Here is a 19,766-nt window from a genome sequence, read left to right on the forward strand (position 1 = left end):
CCTCTTTTATTTCAGTGGGGGCACCCCCTAAATACTTATTTTCGCTCTCTATGTCACGACGAAATTAAATTTCGGTGAGGGGGAGCGGGGTGCACCGACCCGGTGTGCGAACAACTGGCTGCGCCCCTGCTCGAACGCGTAGATCAGAGTCAGTGCTAATGACTGCATTCTCCGCAACATGGCGCCGCTGCCTATGGAGTTATTGGCAAGTGGAAGACGAGTACAGGCAGCAGTACAAATAAAGACGACAGCAGACACAGTAGTAATAAATGTATTGTACTGATCATACGAGGAATGAACAATATGAAAAGAAAACAGTGATTTATTTACAACACATAAACAAAACAAAAAACGCTTGTCCAAATAAAACAAAAACAAATGACACAAAAACGTTGTAGAAGGAAAAAAAACGGCTCCAGATGAAAGCTTTGGACGCAGAAGTTCTGAAAAAAATTCTGAAAGGAAGAAGAACATGAAATTAATATGTAATAAAATACCCTCTGGCGAAAATGGCTGGGAACAGTAATCTTAGCAGCTAAACGCAGCTGGTGAGCGACAAAGTGTTGATAACACTAAATGCTCAAAGGAAAATGTCTGGGTTCACCAGCTCCCATTGCGATTTTTCATTCACATTTTTTTTCGAAGTGCGTCGACACCCTGACTATAATTAGGCACACACTGCCGTACTACTGGCGATGTAACAGGCATCTGAGGGAAGCTCCGACTCTGTAGCTATCGCTTCATTGCGACCAAGTTCCGTCCCCGAATACAGAAATGCCGCTTCAACCATAGACGGATGACTGGATGGATGCTACGAGCGCCTTCTTTATGGCGGGGTGGTTATCTGTGTGCCACCAGGCTCTAAATCAAAAAAAAAAAAACAACAACAATAGAAAGCTGTTTATTTTAGCCTAATTTCTTGCTTACTTTGATTAAAACTATCCTAATATAACAAAAAATAAGAATTCACGGTCCATCCTAAGGCAGAATGACCTCATTTTCCCCCAGTGTTTCCGTCTTCTATCTATAATTTTCTCTCCTCAATATCTATCTGTACCTTAATTGATTCTATCGTTAACACGTCCAGCTTTTCCATGTTTGTCCCTAAAACCGAAGAAATCATGCAGGCTTCCAACCACACGTATACCTTGGTGAACATCACCACATTATATAAAATTTCGCGGCGGTGGCGCCATCCATGGGTATATCTGGGAACGGAAGCGCTAGATCTGGCCAGTTTCAGAAGAGGCGCTGTTTATTGTTAAGGATCATTTATTAATTGTTGAGGATCACATAATAAAAAGAATTGGGTAAAATAATTTACGTTTATTTTCAAATGTCGCGCCTAAATCTCTGCGAGTAACGTCAGAAATCATAAAGTTTTTTTTTCATACTTTGCGACATTGGCTCAATGGTATTTTCTGAAAATTCATATGTATGGTTCAAGTGATCACAATTGACGGTTTAATTCGAATTTTATCAAATAAAAGCTGCGTAAAACCCAGTACACGCCTTCCAAACTTATGACGTCACAGTGCAGGAAATTGCATGCGTTTCCAGGCGCATAGCCAGAGAGTTTTGTCGGGGGGCGGGGTGCACCACAGTGATTTCGAAAGGGGCGTCTCCTTGAAATACCCATTGCTTGCTCTCTATGTCGTGGCAAAAAAATTGCCCGCAGCTTCCCTCGGGGGAACACTGAGGAGGATGCGGAGATTTTAATTGGTTAACGGGGTGTTAAAGTGCGACTTACTTGGGTCGATGGCTAAATTGGTTAACGTGGTTGTGAAATGGGGTGTTAAATTGCGACTTACTTGGGTCGATGGCTAAATTGGTTAACGTGGTTGTAGGAGGGGGTGTTAAATGAGTGAACACGTACACACGTATGCGAAAGGGCGGCGCTGGTCGAAGGGACGTCGATCATTGTGTTTGTGGATTCGTTGGCATTCATTTCACCGCGACCTTGGACGTCGACGCGCCGTACAAACCAACCGACGAGCGGCAACTGAGCGAGCGAGCGCCGACCTTGAGTATGTATACAGCGCGACGGCGCATGCACTGTGAGCTGTTGAATGTTCTCGAAGCGCGACGGCGCATGCGCGTCCACTGGAGAATCAGGAGAATTGTAGAATGTTCTCGAAGGAGAGAAGCGCGCGCGGCACAGATGGTGGGTGACGGTGCATGCGCGCGTCAGCTGTCGAATGTTCGAGAAGGGGGAGAAGCGCAACGGCGCATGCGCGCGCGTCAGCTGCCGATGTTCTCGAAGCGCGACGGCGCATGCGCGCGCGTCAGCTGCCGATGTTCTCGAAGCGTGACGGCGCATGCGCGCTACATTATACACCTAGCGAATGTTCGTGAAGAGGAGAAGCGCACGCGGTGTGTAGAGGAGGAAGGGTGCACAGATGATGGAGGAGTGAAGCGCGCGCGGTGTGTAGAAGAGGAAGGGATGCACAGATGGTGGAAGGAGGAGGAGGAAGCTTGCGGACGGCGCCGCACTACAAGCCTCGAGTATTAGATGCTCCGCATCTAAAAACGTTGGGGGAGGGGGGGGTGGACACGTGTTCATGTGTACGACCTCCTGGCTAGACTCCTGAGTGTTTCCGCCAAGATTTTTTTTTGCGTTAATTTTTGTTTCGCTTAGCAAGCGTACTAGAGATAACAAATGAATAAAAATATCTGGGCGTATGGATAAGCAGTGGGACCGAGTGCCTAAGAGAACATAAAATATGCGTAGCGACTAAAGCAACCAGGAATGCAGTGGTGATGAAAAATAGGGCACTGTGGAATTACACGGTGAGCTGTTGTGAAAGGAATTTGGAAAGATGTCATGGTTCCTAGTCTGACTTTCGGCAATGCGGTGTTGTGCATAAGATCAGAAGTTCAAGCAAGATTAGAAATGAAGCACCGTAGAATATGTAGACTTGGTTTAGGAGCTCGCGGGAATACACGAAATCAGGGAGTACAAGGTGATATGGAATTGGCATCATTTGAGGGCAGAGAATCTACCAGCAAGATAAAATTTGAGAAGGAATTGAGAGAAATGGGGGAGAAGCGCTGGGCTAGGAAGCTTTTCAGCTATTTTTACACGAGGAATGTCGATGCAAAATGGAGGAAGTGAACCAGAAAATTGAAGGGTAAATACTTAGAAAACAGCAGGAGGCCAAACGAAAAAGAACTCTTGGTTAAGAAGAAGGTGAAGGAAACGGAGACCGACATGGGGAGAACAGCCACGATTGAGAATTCGGCACTAGAGATCTATCGAGCTTTCAAGCAGGAAATTGCCACAGAAAGGATCCAGGATAATTCTCGGAGTAGTCCTGTACTGTATGAGGCGAGGACGGGAGTATTGCGAACCAAGACTTATCGGCCAAATACGAAGGGGTAGACACCGTATGCAGTGCGTGTGGAGAGGAAGAAACTGCCGAACACTTGATAATGTTCTGTAAAGGGCTTCACCCTATAGGTATGAATGATGGCGCAGAGTTGCAGAGTTCTTCAAAGCCCCGGGTTTAAGGGACAGGGAGGGCAAAATAGACTTTAAGTAACTAGAAATAACTAGAAAAACGTTATCTGATTACTGTCTCTAATCAAGGCATCAGTGAAAATTAAATTCTTCGCTGCAAAGTGCCAGTGCTTAAGTTTACCATTTAAAGAAAAAAAAGAAAAATTTAGTTTTCGTCCACTAAGCTTTACAGCTATAGGCGACGTTTGCCGCCGCCCGATCTAAATGGTACAGCCACATCAATCTTTCCATTCATAATGTATGTAGCAGAGTTGCGCATACCTTTGCATTCCTGCCCCCGCCGCGGTGGTCTAGTGGCTAAAGTACTCAGCTGCTAACCCGTAGGTCACGGGTTCGAATCCCGGCAGCTGCTGCTGCGTTTCCGATGGAGGCGGAAATGTTGTAGGCCTGTGTGCTCAGATTTGGGTGCGCGTTGAAGAACCCCAGGAGGTCGAAATTTGCGGAGCCCTCCACTACGGCGTCTCTCATAATCATATGGTGCTTTTTGGACGTTGAATCCCACATATCAATAAATCCTTTTCATTTCGCCACTCGCGCCGCTATTCGGTGAGCGCTGTCACGTGGTGCAAAGTGACGTCAAATGTTCGATTTCACGCAGTGACGCCAACTTGACGTGAACAATGGCACGGAGTCCACGCGTTCTCTGCCTGCACTGACTTCAGTCTCATCGCGGCCACCATTGTTGGTTTTTAGCTTGTACCAATGCTATTTGCGTTAACGTGTTACCGGATAGAATCTGCGCACACACGGCTTTTTACAGAACGTAAACCTTTACGTAACGTAAACTACCCACCGGTTAGGCTTTATGTTTGCACCGCTATTTTACAAGTTCACAGAAACTCGCGATATCCGCATTGCGAAGACTCCAGACATCGTGTCAAAATAAGCCAAAGTGCGAGCGCCAACAGCGATTACATTTTTTTTCTGCCGGATAACCAACGCTAGAATGGCCAGGACATTGAAGCCACAAACTTGCGAGTCCCAGACGGACTGGATAGGTGGCACATCCACTGGAGTCACAACGAACCAGGCCATCACACTATTCTTAGTGCAGAAACATTGTGCATCATACGTGTGGTGAAAAAACACGCTGCGGCATTAATGCAAATGGGTTACCTTTTTTTATTCTTTTGGACCTAATTTATGTAGTTATTGAGTTTCGCGTTCGACAACCACAATATTATTAACAAGTTTTAGCTTCTACATACAATTATTTACGATAACGTGTTACCGGATACTGGTTTGCGTTTTCTGTCTTACCGTAACGGATATCTTTCAACGTTTTAGCTACTCATACGTGAACGTTTACGTAGGTATGTAAACACGTATACTTTCACGTTTTCACAAACAATAAATGGTCATGCTAACTGCATATTAACTGCATTTATTTACATAGGATTGAATCACTGTTGCGGCAAAATCACGAGACGTACTTTTTTTGACGTACAGTATCCTCGTATGCGCAAAAGGGTGAAAAATATAAGGCTACTGCAGCGTTGGTGTCGACATCTTGTCACATTTCGTGCAACCACAATCATGAACACGTTCACTTACGCGTAATGTTTTGATGTGAAAGTAATTAAAAAGGTAACTCATTTGTAATAACAACGCTGCGCGACTCTTGCATCGGACGTACAATGTGCGACGTTTCTGCATTAACAATACTGTGATTATCTGGTTCACTATTGCCCCACTGGATGGTGCCATTTATCCAGCTTGTCGGGAGTTCGCACCTTTACGGCGTCAATGTTCCAGGCCATTGTAGCTGTGGTAATCCGGCTGAAATAATGTAATGAAAATTTGCGCTCGCACTTCGTCTTATTTCAACTCGACGGCTCGAGTCCCCGTTATGCGGAAACTAGTTTCTACGAACGAAGGTGGATTCGCGAGATAGAGCGGGAAACGTAACGCCTATATGGCGGGAAACGTAAACTGTCAAACCTCATTCGGTAGAACCGTAAAGGTTTACGTTTAGTAAAAACCCATGCATGTGCAGATTCTATCCGGCATCCAGCCACATGGTAACGTAAAGAAGTACACGTACAAGCTAAAAAAAAAAAAACCCATTATGACAGACGCCGTAGTGGAGGGCTCCGAAAATTTCGACCACCTGGGGTTCCTTAACATGTACCTAAATATAAGCACACGGGCCTCAAGCATTCTCGCTAACTATAGGTTGTATTCACGTGACGTCAGCTACGCGGCTGTGGCTGCGAAAAGTGCGCCATCTGTGCTGGCAACCTCGTGGCCGCTATTTTGAAGTCCACCATACCAGCGGCTGGCGGCATATCGACAGTTGAGTCCGGTGGTACCAACAGGTGCACAAAAGTTACTGTGGTCACGTTGCTGTTGTTTTGTTTTATTTCGATTTAGAAGATACGAGTTTTAACATTTGTCATGCTGCCTAAGCCATGGACAATGCGTTTCGGCTAGCTTCAGCGTGTACGCGGAGAAATTGGACGCCGATGCTAAACAATGACAAAGTGGCTCTCCACAGTGTGCATTGACGCACTCATTCTGACGAGTGAGGCGGCCGCATTTGACACCAGACTTGTTTCAAAGGTATAACTCTCAGACCCAAAGGTCTGCTCGGCGCATACACGACCAGTTTTGTGATGAATGAACGACTCAAAGCCCAGAAATATTTGGATGCTTGACTAGAGGGTTTCTTCACAAACCTTCACTGAAAAGTAACGATAACAGCGTAACTTTGGGCGCAAAGGTAAGCTAGTCTTAAGGTATATTCCATCAATAGGCGCTAAAGTCGTGTTTACCCCATAATTTGATAACAGTGCGATGTTGAACGAATCTAGTTGAAGTGGTGGGCTTAACTGCACTTACAAACTTGCACGTGAAAACACTGTTTCATGGGGCAGATAAGATTGTGGTGAAGTGCTCAAGAGACTGAAATATCGACGTGGTTGGCTCACCCAAAGCTTCGATCAGTTGATTGAAAAGTATCAGGAGCATTAAATTATTCACTAGGTCAAAGTTACAAGCCACCTGTGCGTTGACGCAAGTGTACTGAGGCAGGTCACTTTAGCGAGAAAAACAAAAAGTGTGTGGTTCTCAATTAAGGTCGCAGTGTACCGCGCATGTATTATTAATGTTGCGTATTTTTATTGTTACGGGGTCAAAAAACGGCTGAACTTTAGTATCACGCAGAGGTACACTCATGTGTACTCGGCCCTATTCATGGCGGCTGGAAGTTGTGCTGTCCCCGCATTGCGCGCATGCTGTGCGAATAGCCGAAGCATAGGTAGCGGGAGTAAAGGGTTGCTCGAAGGTGAATATTACCTATAGCAATATACCGCCTCACTGAAACACTGCAATCGTGCTCAGCGCGCCCGAGTAAGTCTACGGTACGTCACCCACGCCAGAACATCCTACCGCATTTTTCTCCTGCGCGCGCGACGACTGACTTCAATGCACAGCCGTTGAACATAATGGTGGACCTGTGCGCAACTCTGCTCCTAAAGGGTGCACATACAGTAACTCTATACATAGATGAATGGATGGACGGATATGACTGCACCCTTTAGATCGGGCGGTGGCTAGCGCCACCAAACCGTAATTCTTAATCGGCCAAAAACTAGATTTATTTTTTTCTCTTTAAATAGTGAGGTGGAAGATTCGTACTTTACAGTGAACGATTTAATTTTCACTCGTGCCTTGACTTTAGCCACGAATCAGATAACCTCCTTTAACTAATTCTACCCGCTTAAAGTCTATTTTTCCTTCCCTGTCCCTCAACCGCAGTGCATTGAAAAACTCTGCGCCATCACCCTGAACTATAGGGTTCAGGATGATGGCGCAGCCCTTTACAGAACATTATCAAGTGTTCGGCAGTTTCTTCTTCTTCTCCACACGCACTGCATACCGTGTCTACCCCTTCGTATTTGGCTCGACATGTCTTGGTTCTCAGTACTCCCGTCTTGGCCTCATACAGTAGAGAACTACCCCGAGTATTATTATAGATATTTTCCTTGGCAATTTCCTGCTTAAAAGTTCGGTAGGTCTCTAGTGCAGACTTCTTAATCACGCCAATTCTCCACATATCGGTCTCAGCTTCCTTCACCTTCTTCTTAACCGATAATTTTTTTTGGTTTGACACTCTGCTGTTTTCCACGTATCTACCAGTCAATTTTCTTGTTCACTTCCTCCGTTTTGTATCGACATTCTTCATGTACAAAGATCAGAATACCTTCCTATCCTAACGCTTCTCCCCCATTTCTCTCAATCGCTTCTCAAATTTTCTCTTGCTGTTAGCTTCCCTGCCCTCAAATGATGTCCATTCCATATCAACTTGTACTCCCTGATTTGGTGTATTCCCGTGAGCTCCTAAGGCAAGCCTACCTATTCCACAATGCTTAATTTCTAATTTTGCTTGAACTTCTGATCTCATCCACAAGACCACATTGCCAGACCACATTGTCAGATCAGGAACCATGACTACTTTCCATATTCCTCTCACAGCATCATACCTATTGTAATTCCACAGTGCCCTGTTTTTCATTACCGCTGCGTTCCCGTTACCTTTAGTCGTCACGTATATTTCGTGTTGCCTTAGGTACTCAGTCCCATTGCTTATCCGTACGCCCAGATATTTGTGTTTATTTGTTATCTCTAGCGTGACCTCCTGTATTCTAAACTCACTACCCTCGTGCTCAATCGAACGTGTTCGAAATGGCGCCGACTATCAAGGATTAGCAAAGCCAACAAATGCGTAATGTATGAGGTTCGAGATCTGGGAAGCACCCATCGCCGTACGCTGAGCCTACAAAATTGGTTGAGTGTGACTCTCAAAGATGGCGTCGAATCAGCACGCACTCTGTGTTTGTTGAAGCTTAAATAAAAGCAAACAGAAGTTTCAGTTCGGAGCTTACAAGCTCTACAGAGCGCACTGCAGCAGCAGCTGCTTTATAAATATGATGTAGGAGACAACTCCTTGCGACAGTGCAGCCATATTTTTTGCAATATGTGATCGTTTCTCATCGGTGCTGTGGAGCCTTTGTATTTTAGAAATCAAAACATAATTCATACGAGGCGCAACGGCATTATTTCTTCCGCCATTTGCACTTTACTCTTCGCAGAAGGGAGGACTCTTTCTTCATTATCAATGACCCGCAAAATATCTTCAATATAAAAATGGGCCAAAATCACAGGCAGATTACAGTTCTAAAACGCAAGAGAGCCCTCAAGTAAAATTATTTTGACAAGAGCACTTCTAAAGCTCATAAAGACACGCCACGGGTTTAGAACGTATGTACTTTATCTCAGTTCGCAAAGAACCTGTGCTCGACGATCGCCTAGCGTTGGCTCTCCTGCACGGAACTCATAAAACACAGCGTAGCTTCCCGCACTTTCATTGGGACGACAGATGAGAGAATGTGATTGCAGCGTGCGACAAAGCCCTGCTGGTACTGTAATGATTCTCATAAAATTATTATGGTGGTGAATTCGCAAGGCAATAACCTCTTTTAAAGAGTCCATTTTACGGCTTCTTAGAAAAGTGTTGCGGGACCCCTTCAAAAGAGCTCATTGCCTGGCGAGTTTATCACTACAAAAACTTTTATAATCCGTTAAATGCGTTACCGAGGTTTGTTTTACGCTGAAATTGCTTTCTCTTAGTTCATCCCGACTAAGGTCTCTAGATTTTTAACTGTTCAGTTATAACTACTGAAATCTGTTGAACAGCCATCGACGAACTTTGTTGGCTAACTCTTGTTTTCGGCAGTGTTCTTCCTAACGCTTTGTTAGCACCTGGTTTACGAGTGCCCCGCTCAATAACGATGAGCGTGCCGACCAGATGAGGAAGGCGCATTGCATCTGCTGAAAGATGCGTAGCTGATGTACTTAGACGTACGTGGCTTTCTAAATCTTCCAAGTTAGGAAGAAAATGGTGGCACACACCGGCTGCGCGATCAACGGACATTAGGCTCATTGATCGCGCTGGAAGCAAAATGCTGCCGGTAGGAAGCTAAACAGGAAGAGATATAGCGCGGGGCAAGTAAGGTACGCTACGTCCACGCGTTCTCTAATGTAGTGCTAAGTGCGTCGGCAGGGGCGGGGGTCAGTGCAAAAGGGAAACCTGTACCCCCTCAAGCACTTGTCTTCACTGAACCTCCCTCTTCAGCAGCCGCGATGCAAACTGGCTCGCAACACCCTCGAGAAAATCCTCTCGCCCACCATGTGTACTGAGCGCATTTTTGCAAAATAATCATATGCGTGCCAGTCACTACAAACTGCTGTCGCTCCCGTCCTCTGACAATCAAGGAAGACGTGCAAAGAACTCTACCATCCTGATTCCCGCGTCGACCCTCTCAGGGAAAGCTCGGACGCCCCATCCAGCTGATGGCCAACCGCTTTTCCGTCGAGCTCTCTGCGGGCAACTTGTACCACTATGACGTGGAAATCTTCTCCGAGAACAACCAGGAGGCAAAGATACCCGAGAAGCGCAAGTACCGCTGCATAAGCACAAAGGTCAGCCAGCTTGTCATTGAACGACTGGTGAAGAAGTACCGCCTGGACTTCGACAAATGCGTGCCAGCATTCGATGGCCGAAAGAACTTGTACACGCGTTGGGAGCTCAAGTTCCGCGAGCGGACCTTCGTGGTGGACCTCGAGGAAAACCAGATGGTGCAGAAGTTCGTCGTCAAGATCCAGTACGCGGCCACTGTAAATCTGGTCGCCCTGCACGCCGTCTTTGAGAACCGGGTCAACACCGTTCCACAGGAGGTCCTGCAAGCCATCGACATTGTCCTGCGTCACGGACCTTCCATCAGGTTGACTCCAATCGGCCGGTCCTTCTTCAAGCCGCCGCTTTCGAACCAGGCGGATTCTCTGGGGGGGGGGGGGGGGTGGTCTCGAAGTGTGGTTCGGCTACTACACAAGTGTCCGACCGGCCCAGTGTGGCCAATGCTGAACGTGGACATGTCAGCCAGCGCGTTTTACGAGCCGCTAACCGTGATATCTTTCATGTGCAAGAGCTTGAGCTGCGGATGCCGCAAAATGACCACGGCTGACTACCGGGACCTCCGGGATTTCCAGAAAGTTCGCCTCAACAAGTAACTCAAAGGTCTGCGTATCAAGGCAAATATACCGCTTTATTAATGGGGCTGGAGGGGGGTCAAGGAGGTTTTGACCCCGCTTATTTTTAATCAATCGTCTCCCTCCTTTCGAGGTATATATCGAGGTATATATGTCAATAACATACGCATAATGACAATTGGATATTGATGAATGGGTATAGACGGATATCCAAAGCCTCAGGGCAACCGGGATATCCTACGATTATGCTTCTAAAATATGTTGAAACAGTACCTACGAGCTGTGCGTCCTCCAGTTGTAGTATGCAGAATCTGCAACAATTGTTACAGGTCTTTAAGAAAAGGAAAACTAAGCTTGCATTGTAGGTAGATGCTGGAGAAACTGCTGTAAAGCAAGCTCTAGATATGTAATGGCAGCGTGACGCCACTATATTCCAGCGATTCAACCAGCATTCGTGACGTCGTCAGAGACTCTGCTTTATTTCTTTGAAAGCGTGATTTTCGCATGATTGTTTTCAAAGCCGTAACCAGAAAGGGCCAGCATGGCGACAAGGTAAGTCTCTTTTTGAGTTTCTCTCACTTAATTACTACTCATTAGGTGACCCACCTGCCATACCCTCGGAAGTACAAGGTCGTCCGGGTCACCAAAGAGTCCACCAAGAAGTTGTTCTTCGACATAGAGGACGGCTTCCGTTTCTCGGTGGCCGACTACTTCCAGAACCGCTACGGCCACCTGGTTCATCCGAACCTGCCCTGCATTCAGGTTGGCAGCCTCGCGAACCCCGTCTACCTGCTCTCGAGGTATGCGAAATTGTTAAAGATCAGCACTGCCGGAAAAAAACTGGGCAAGAATGAGACCTCAGAGATGTTCAAGCGAACCGCACAGACTCCGGCCAAGCGCTTCAACGAGATCCGCCAGTCCGTCCGGGACCTGACCGGCAGTGGCGACTAATGCCGGCGCAACTTCAACATCAAGATCAGCACCAAGCCGACTGAACTGAAGGGCGGGTGCTCGAGCCACCATCCCTGGTGTTTGAGAACAACGCGGTGACCAAGCCTCGCGAGGACACCTGGGAGCTGCGCGGCAAACACGTCTACAGGGCGGCCTCGCTGACGCGCTCGACGCTGCTCCACTTGAGCCGCTTCGCTTAGCGAGCCAGGTAGGTTCCGCATTGCAAAGAGCAGCGTCCCCAGCGTGATGCCAGTATGTTTTTTGGCACATGGTACACGCTAGAGACACTGGAACACGCTTGTGTTCACTGGCACTGGGCGCACTGGGAAAAAGGCTGTGTCACACTGGTATGGGCACTGGCCTAATCGCTGTGATGCTGGTGCACACTGCGACGCACTGGAAGCGCTAGAATTTTCACTGGAAAGCTCTGGTGAATACTGAAGCATGCACTGTTTCTACCAGCGCAGCGTGCACATTATTGTAGCGTGTGCCGTGGTATGTTTTGGTGTCGTTGAACAGAAAACGCTTGACTAGACGGCACGGAGAGATGCTACTGTAACAGATACCGAGCATACGTAACTTTTGTGGTGCACGTACGTATCGCAGCAATTATAATGCACCTTTTTCGCATATGCGCCCGCGTATACCGGCCATATTCGCATCTGCCATGTATTGCCGTAACGATTCCAAGTTGCAGTGTTTGTAAACTTGGAGTGTCACGCCACTCCTAACAGAAACAGGAAATTGTTTTTGCCGCAAAGTTGACGAAACGTAAATGAGCTCTCTCGATCGCTTCGCAATGTTCCCCAGCGGAGGCCAGAAACAAACGGTCGTTCCATTCCGCCACACCGCATAAATGGATGCCTGGCTATGCTTATCCTTCTACTTACTTCACGTAACAGTTAGAAATGTTCCCAAGCTCAAATGCAGAATCTTCAACCATCCCAACTCACCGCGTCGAGAGTGGTCTTACCCAGAGCCCGGCCCAGCGAACATTAAGCTTGTCGTGCCGGCCGCGTTGGTGTATATGTTACCGGCACTTTTTGTTTCGTGCACACATAATTTTAAAGTGTGAGAATAACTGTACAGTATAGTTTAGACATCCACGAACATAAATCAACAATTTTGCCTTGTGTTTATGTTCGCACAAGGTGCGCTGGCGATCGATGCGTCGCGCTTTCAGCTGCGCAGGCTGTCACCGAAAGCTACCGGCCGCCCTTAGCGGGTACCTCTCCGACTGATATGTAACAACTTGCAATGTCTAGTTGGTAATTTGGTACGCCTACGTGAACTCACTCCCTCGCACACATTTTCAGCGGATTGAAATAATATTTCTATGGGTGTCTTTTCTATTTGGTGATATTGATATAACTGCATATATCTGTACAATGGCGCGCCCGCTAGTATACTGGCAGCGGAGGCCAGAAAAACGGCAGTCGCTCGGTATCGCCACTCCGTAAATGAATTTATGGCGATGATTGACCTTCCACTTACTTCAGGTGCAGTTTAGGTAACACTTAAAAATGTTGCAAAGCTCAAATGCAGAAACTTCAAGCAACGCAACTCAGCTGCTTCGAAAGCGGCCTTACCAAGTATACTCCGTCCCAGCGAGGCTATATCGTGCCGGCTGCGTCGGTGTACATGCTGCCGGCGCTTTTTACTTTAAGTGGGCCCAATCCTAAAGTGTCAGAATGACTGTAAAGTACAGTTTAGACATCCCTGAACCTAATTAAAACATTTTTTTGTGTGTGCGGTTCTCACACAAGGAGCGGCGACGATCGATGTGTCGTGCTTTCTGCAACGCAGGCTGTCACCAAAAGCTTCCTTCTGAGCGCAGGAGCCGGTACTTCTTTGACTCGTATGAAAAGAACACGCAATTTTCAGTTGGTAACTTGGTACGCCTTATTGAATTAACACACTGGCATACTTTTTCAGCGGATTGCATAAGTAATTTTTCCTGCGGTTTCTTAGTTGCAGGTATCAATATAACAGCAAATATGTAATCAGGCACGCCGGATGTGTGCAGTTACATCGTCGCTTGCGCGAAAAAAAATACGCAATATTCACTCATGTGCGTGTATATCTACCGAATAAGACATTTTAAATCATCTGTACATGTTGACCAGTAACAAGTGCGAGAACCAATTATCAAAGGAAAAAACTATTGGCAGCAACATTCGACAATCTGTGGCTGCTCCTCCAGTCAATTTGAGATTTTTAAGAGTTATGTTGTGGATGCTTCGAAATACTTCGCGCTCTTGCTAATATCCGCACGTCATTCGGTGCCCGGAAGCCGTTCGTCACTGTGGGATTAAGACGCAATGGCTATTGGGAAAAGAATATCGCGTCAATCTTGACTGTGCGAATTGTAAAGATGAAGTCTAATGACGCGATTTTCGGATAAATAGTCATTTTACAACCCACAATGCATGTTCTAGCGTGGCGTTGTGGTTAGTGTATTCAGTTCGTAATAAGAAAGTGGCGGGTCGAAATCCCGTTGGGTGGCGTTTTAATATTTTTCATTTTTTAATTTTTATGTGAATGCGCTTTATTTTGCCTATATATTTATTGATTTATGGCGAATGGGCACTTCCGCTTCAAACCTGTGAAGCCCTTTTTCGCAGAGTACTGGGACGCTGCCGCTCCAGCGTCCCAGTACCTGCGCTGGGAGGCGCTTGTATCAGCGCCATACTGGGCCCATAATTAGGCATATAGCGCTGAACGCTGGTACTAAGTGGCGCTGGTTTTTGCAATAGGGTTTTATTTCTTATCTTTAAGAGCTCACGGGCATATGCGAACATACGAAGGTGGTTCACGTTGTGCCCCATACTTTACTTAGCCTGTCTCGTCTTGGTGACATTGGCTCATCGAAGTTTCCAATTTTTTCAAAGGCAATTCTCTCTTACGTAACACACATATGCAAAATAAGTTCTGGCGAGAACGGTTACTTACAGACGTCTGCAAGTCAAATTAGGTAATGTTAATTAGAAATATGTACTAGCAGGGCTGGGAAGTACCACAATGGAAGTTTGTTAGAGGATGGCATGTTGGAGACACACTGGTCCGTAACTCTGCGATGGCGGCGAAGGGCTCCCCAAATGGACAAAATGGCCGATATATGTAGTAAATGTGCTCGGTGCTCTTGACGTAAAAAGTGCGGATACGATGTGTTCGGGCCCTGCCGATTGCACGCTGCCACTCGGGGCCGGTGTCGCCTTTCTCAAAATTTGCGGTACCCAGTTCACCTGAAAGAGGTGTTGCAGGACTCTCTCTTTGAAGACGGTACTGCTCCTCGCCAACAAGGGACATTTTCTTTCGCGAATTTTGTGTTGAAATGCAACCACTGCGGTCTGGGAAGCCAATTGAGATGAATAAAACAAAGGTGGCGACTTCGACAAATTCGCTGATTATTCTAGTAGCCGAAATCATGGCGTGAAACTTCCATTAGCTAAGGGGGGGGGGGGGCGTGAGCCACTGCCCAACCATTGGATACATCCCTATTTATCCGTGCAGTCTGGACAACTTCATGAAGTTGCTGGTGCGCACGGGCAACGAGCTCGGCATGCGCATCGAGCAGCCGGTGGACATCAGCTCGGCCGACACCAACCACAAGCCGATTCGCGCCACGCTGCTCGAGAAGCAGGGCAAGGTTACCTATATCGAGATGATCATTATCGTCCTTGCCATGAACACTAACTACGCCGAGATCAAGCAGGTGGCCGAGATCGAAATCAGCCTACGCACCCAGTGCGTCATGGACAACAACGTCGTCAAGAAATGCAACCTGGTGTTGGTCACCAACCAATGCCAGAAAATTAATACCAAGCTGGGTGGGATGAAAAACAGCCTCCTGTCCCAGGAGAACAGGAGAAGCCGGCCATCTTCCAGAAGCCCGTCATCGTTATCGGCGCGGACGTCACTCACTCGGCGCCCGAGGACAAGCACCGACCCTCTATCGCCGCCTGCGTCGGCAGCCTGGACTCGATACCTTCCAGGTTCCACACTTCCAATCGGGTCCAGATGGAGGACTCGATGGCAACGTCTCGCGTGGAGATCATCAGCGACCTGAAGGACATGATGAAGGACCTGCTCAAGGCCTTCTACCGGGCCACCAAACACAAGCCTGAGCGCATCATCTTCTACCGGGACGGAGTGAGCGAGGGCCAGTTCATGAAGTTTCGAAACTTGGAGGTGAGCACACACGGCTGTGGCCAGCTGAAACGATAATCATTGGTACTTTTCACATTGGAATCAAAATGGCTGCCACCGGCCCCAATATAATTTACTATGCCACGTTATTTGGTTTTACGCTAAGCTTTTTGGAATACCGGGTAAAATATGGCACTCTTAATAGACTGCTGGACTGATTCTTGGAATGACTCTGACCACAACCGAACGTATAGCGCGAAAAATGCCAAGCAAAAAGCAAGTAGGTTGAAGCGTTCCGCAGCACTCGAAGACGACGCGAAAATTAGCTGAAAGCCGACTACGCGGCTCTCCGATGTAGCTGTGACCCAAGACACTGTTTCGTGGCGGCAGAAGCCGTGAACAAAAAACATGCTGAACTGGGTGTGTTGTACAGAGTTGCACACAAGTGCTGGTAAACAAAAGAAATTTCCATAGTGCGCAATCTCACCGCTGTAGAATCGCATATAGCTTGCAGACTACAGAGCGCGTAAGGATACATATAAATGCCCTCGCCCCCTTGAATGCTCGATAAAGACTGCAGCTTCTACAGTGCTGAACGGAACTACTGAAACAGAGCTCAAGCAAGAAGGAACGGCACAAGGAAAGCGAAAGTGTGGCGCACACCTCATGACGTTGAGCACTTCTTAAATGCGAAGCAGTTCTTCACATACTGCAATTACTTTTGGCGTCTATCTGTCTATCTATCTATGTATCCACCTACGTCTGGTATCTCTATTGATCCCCCCCTTAACTTGGAGTAAACCAAAATTAGTACAGGAGGGTAAGATGGCCTGACAAATACGACACGCTGGTCATGGCATCAATAAGGTCAATACCAACGGCACAAACCCGTGAGCGAGTATGTGCCACTGGTATGCGGGTATGTTCCATATTTGATGGACAGTTCTATCCAGGAACGTCTAGAACACATAGGGTTAACTAACGAGCGAGCGTGAAGAAAAAGTTGACATCGGCAGCATTGACCCGACGGAGGCAAAAAAGAAACCTCGGGGTCCCAGCAGGAAACGAACCTCAGTACAAACTACAAAGGCAACACAGCACCGTGGAGGAACAATCATTGATAAAGTATTCGACCACGAAACCACGCCAGGTCTGGGAACTACTTTTCAAACAGACCGAATGTATACGTGAAACGTCTATTCTGGTTGCAGTGGTGGCTATTCAACTTCATAAACATTACACATGCTTCTATAATACAGCCGTCATGTCGGGTTAACGTTAATTGTAGTTAGGTGCCACCCACTCAAGTTATAGGGCTGCCATCCTCGCGAGCACCAGCGCTTCGTATCAGCTTTATTACTTCTAGTGGGGATAGATCCACGTTGCTGATGGAATGGTCACGCAACTGTAAACAACTGGTTATATAAAATATACGTGGTTGTTCAACATATGTGTGTACGTGCATTTGTACATAGCTTTAGCGCCACTTCATACCGGTTCGTTCAATAAAAAAAGAATACAGCACAGTCACCGCATTACTTTGATTTCCAAGAAACGGACGAGGACCTCGAGAAAGGCGTGGTCGCCATCCCCAATGATACAACACTTCCGGTGTTGGCGGCCGCTAGAAAGAGGCGGTATCGAGCCGTGGTCACAGTGTGAAATGAAGTCGCCAATGACGAAGATTGCCGCTTTGCTACTCTTATGAAAAAAGTACTGGCCTATGTATTCATGCCCCACCGCAGTGGTCTAGTGGCTAATGTACATAGCTGCTGACCCACAGGTCGTGGGATCGAATCCCGACTTCGGCGACTGCATTTCTGATGAAGGCGGAAACGTTGTGGGCCCGTGTGCTCAGATTCGGGGGCACGTTGTAAACTCCAGGTGGTCGAAATTTATGGAGCCCTACACTACGCCGTCTCTCATAATCATATTGTGGTTTTGGGACCTGAAACCTCACAAATCAATCAATCATTCATCAATCTATTCATCGATAAAACGAGAAGAAAACGTTTCTGGTTAGTTTCAGTGCTTAGGCATCAGGGTGGTTCGGACTTTTTTCCCGTCCCGTTCAATCACGCCGCACCAATTAGAATTGAAGTGGAGAGCTTTAGAATACCATACTCAATGCTTGCGGGCATATTGTTAGCGTTTGCCACTGAATGGAAGCCCGCACGGGGTGATCCTATACGGCAAAACGCAAGCACAAGGCTTTGCGTTGCATTGTTGTTAAAACTATCTAATAATATTACAGTTTCAGTAGCACCAGACTCCTCGCTACGATACTATTGCGAAACTATGCTCACCTGTAGCTTACGACGTGACGCGAACACAAAGCTTTGCGTCGCACTGTTCTAAAACAGCAATACAATGCAGTATCACAAGCGGGAGACTTCTCTCAGGTCGTAGCTATGCTCACCTGAAGGTGGAGGTCGTCACTGGACCTCTGCCTGGGTCCGCATATGCCGTTTGGGTGGACGACACCAGGGTCCTGGTACAGTGGCGAGGATGCAGGTATGGACTCCTCTTCTGTGGGAGCCATGCAGCGGGGCCCATTGGCTGTGGCGCCTACGACGATGCCGTGGCTCACGCCGTTCATGGTCAGTGTAGCAGCTGCAATGGTGTCAGGCTGGAGCTTCGCGGAGCAAGGCGGCACAGCCGCCGCGACGCCAGCAGATGCCTGACCGGGGGCGCCATTGGCGTAGGTAGCCTGTCCATTGGCGTGGGGGACCTCTTTGTTTGCGTAGGGGACCTGGCCGTTGGCGTAAGGGACCTGGCCATCGGCGGCTCCTCTCACTGAGACGACCGCCGGCCGCCCCACGGTGCCAAGGCCAGAATCGCTGCTTCCCGCAGCAACTGCAGGAAAGCCATACCAATTGTCTCCGCCTAAGAAGTCATCGCACCTGAAGTCAGAAGGGCATTGGACACTGAAATCTTGCAAGGCTGTACTTTCACAAGCGCAGCTGTGAACGGCGAGTTATGTGTTTCTTAGCCTTAATATATGTGAGACATAACGATTTGATTGATTTGTGGGGTTTAACCTCCAAAAACCATCATATGATGAGAAACGCCGTAGTGAAGGTTTTTGAAAATTGACCAGCTGCGGTTTTCAACTTGCACCAAAATCTGGCAGGCATAACGATTTCGCGTGGCGTGTGAGTGGTCAAATGTTTGAGAATAAAGTTGGCACTTACGCGCCCTGCAGCACTACGCCCTCTCCCCCAGCCGTAGGCGGAAAGTAAAGGGGTGGGCTTAGGGGCTCGGGCACCCACCGAGCTGCTTCATGGGCAGCAGACCCTTCTCCCCACCCGTGGCATGCAGCCTGGATATAATATTAGAGCTGGGCTTAGGCTGTTATTCTAAGCAAACGCATTGTTGTCTACCCTGTCTTGAAGCTATTTCAGAGGTGATTCTTCATCCCCGTGCATTTTCCTTTCATGATAATAAAATTCGAATTCGAGGGTAGTGATAAAAAGGCAGTCTGGCTCTGTGGTCGCATTGAGGACGAAGTCGCAGGATCACGTAAATTGCGATATTTGCATGACAGTTGTACAAATAGGTATGGCATTTACGCGTACGCATCAAGAAAATTAGTTTTTTATGTAATTGATATTTTATAAGCTATTTATAATTTTATAAAGTTTTTCGCTCTTTTGATCTACCTACCTACCTACCTACCTGCCTACCTACCTACCTACCTACCTACCTACCTACCTACCTACCTACCTACCTACCTACCTACCTACCTACCTACCTACCTGCCTGCCTGCGTGCCTGCCTGCCTGCCTGCCTGCCTGCCTACCTCCCTGCCTCCCTGCCTACCTACCTACCTACCTACCTACCTACCTACCTACCTACCTACCTACCTACCTACCTACCTACCTACCTACCTACCTACCTACCTATCTATCTATCTATCTATCTATCTATCTATCTATCTATCTATCTATCTATCTATCTATCTATCTATCTATCTATCTATCTATCTATCTATCTATCTATCTATCTATCTGTAGAGGTGGAGGTGTGGAAAAGCAAGTTCTCCGATGTTCCTCAATGGAGCCCGATCCTGAGCGGGTTAATCCCAGCTGCGGCA

The 19,766-nt window shown here is 47.3% G+C and overlaps 1 protein-coding gene and 1 pseudogene across 1 annotated transcript in view; one reads left to right on the forward strand and one right to left on the reverse strand.

Annotated features, from left to right (window-relative positions):
• Nucleotides 1-304: 304 nt before the first annotated feature.
• Nucleotides 305-19,766, reverse strand: part of LOC142776801 (uncharacterized) — a 42,478-nt gene continuing 23,016 nt past the window's right edge. Inside the window, exons 2-3 of the mRNA XM_075881156.1 lie at nt 18,090-18,526; nt 305-455 (exon numbers count right to left, since the gene is read on the reverse strand). Coding sequence (XP_075737271.1) covers nt 327-455; nt 18,090-18,526 — 566 coding nt within the window. The 3' untranslated portion in view covers nt 305-326. The remainder of the gene's footprint in view (nt 456-18,089; nt 18,527-19,766) is intronic.
• On the forward strand, nt 9,875-15,748 carry LOC119175597 (protein argonaute-4-like; annotated as a pseudogene).

Source organism: Rhipicephalus microplus, chromosome X (genome assembly GCF_043290135.1).
Source record: "Rhipicephalus microplus isolate Deutch F79 chromosome X, USDA_Rmic, whole genome shotgun sequence".
Taxonomy (NCBI): Eukaryota; Metazoa; Arthropoda; class Arachnida; order Ixodida; family Ixodidae; genus Rhipicephalus; species Rhipicephalus microplus.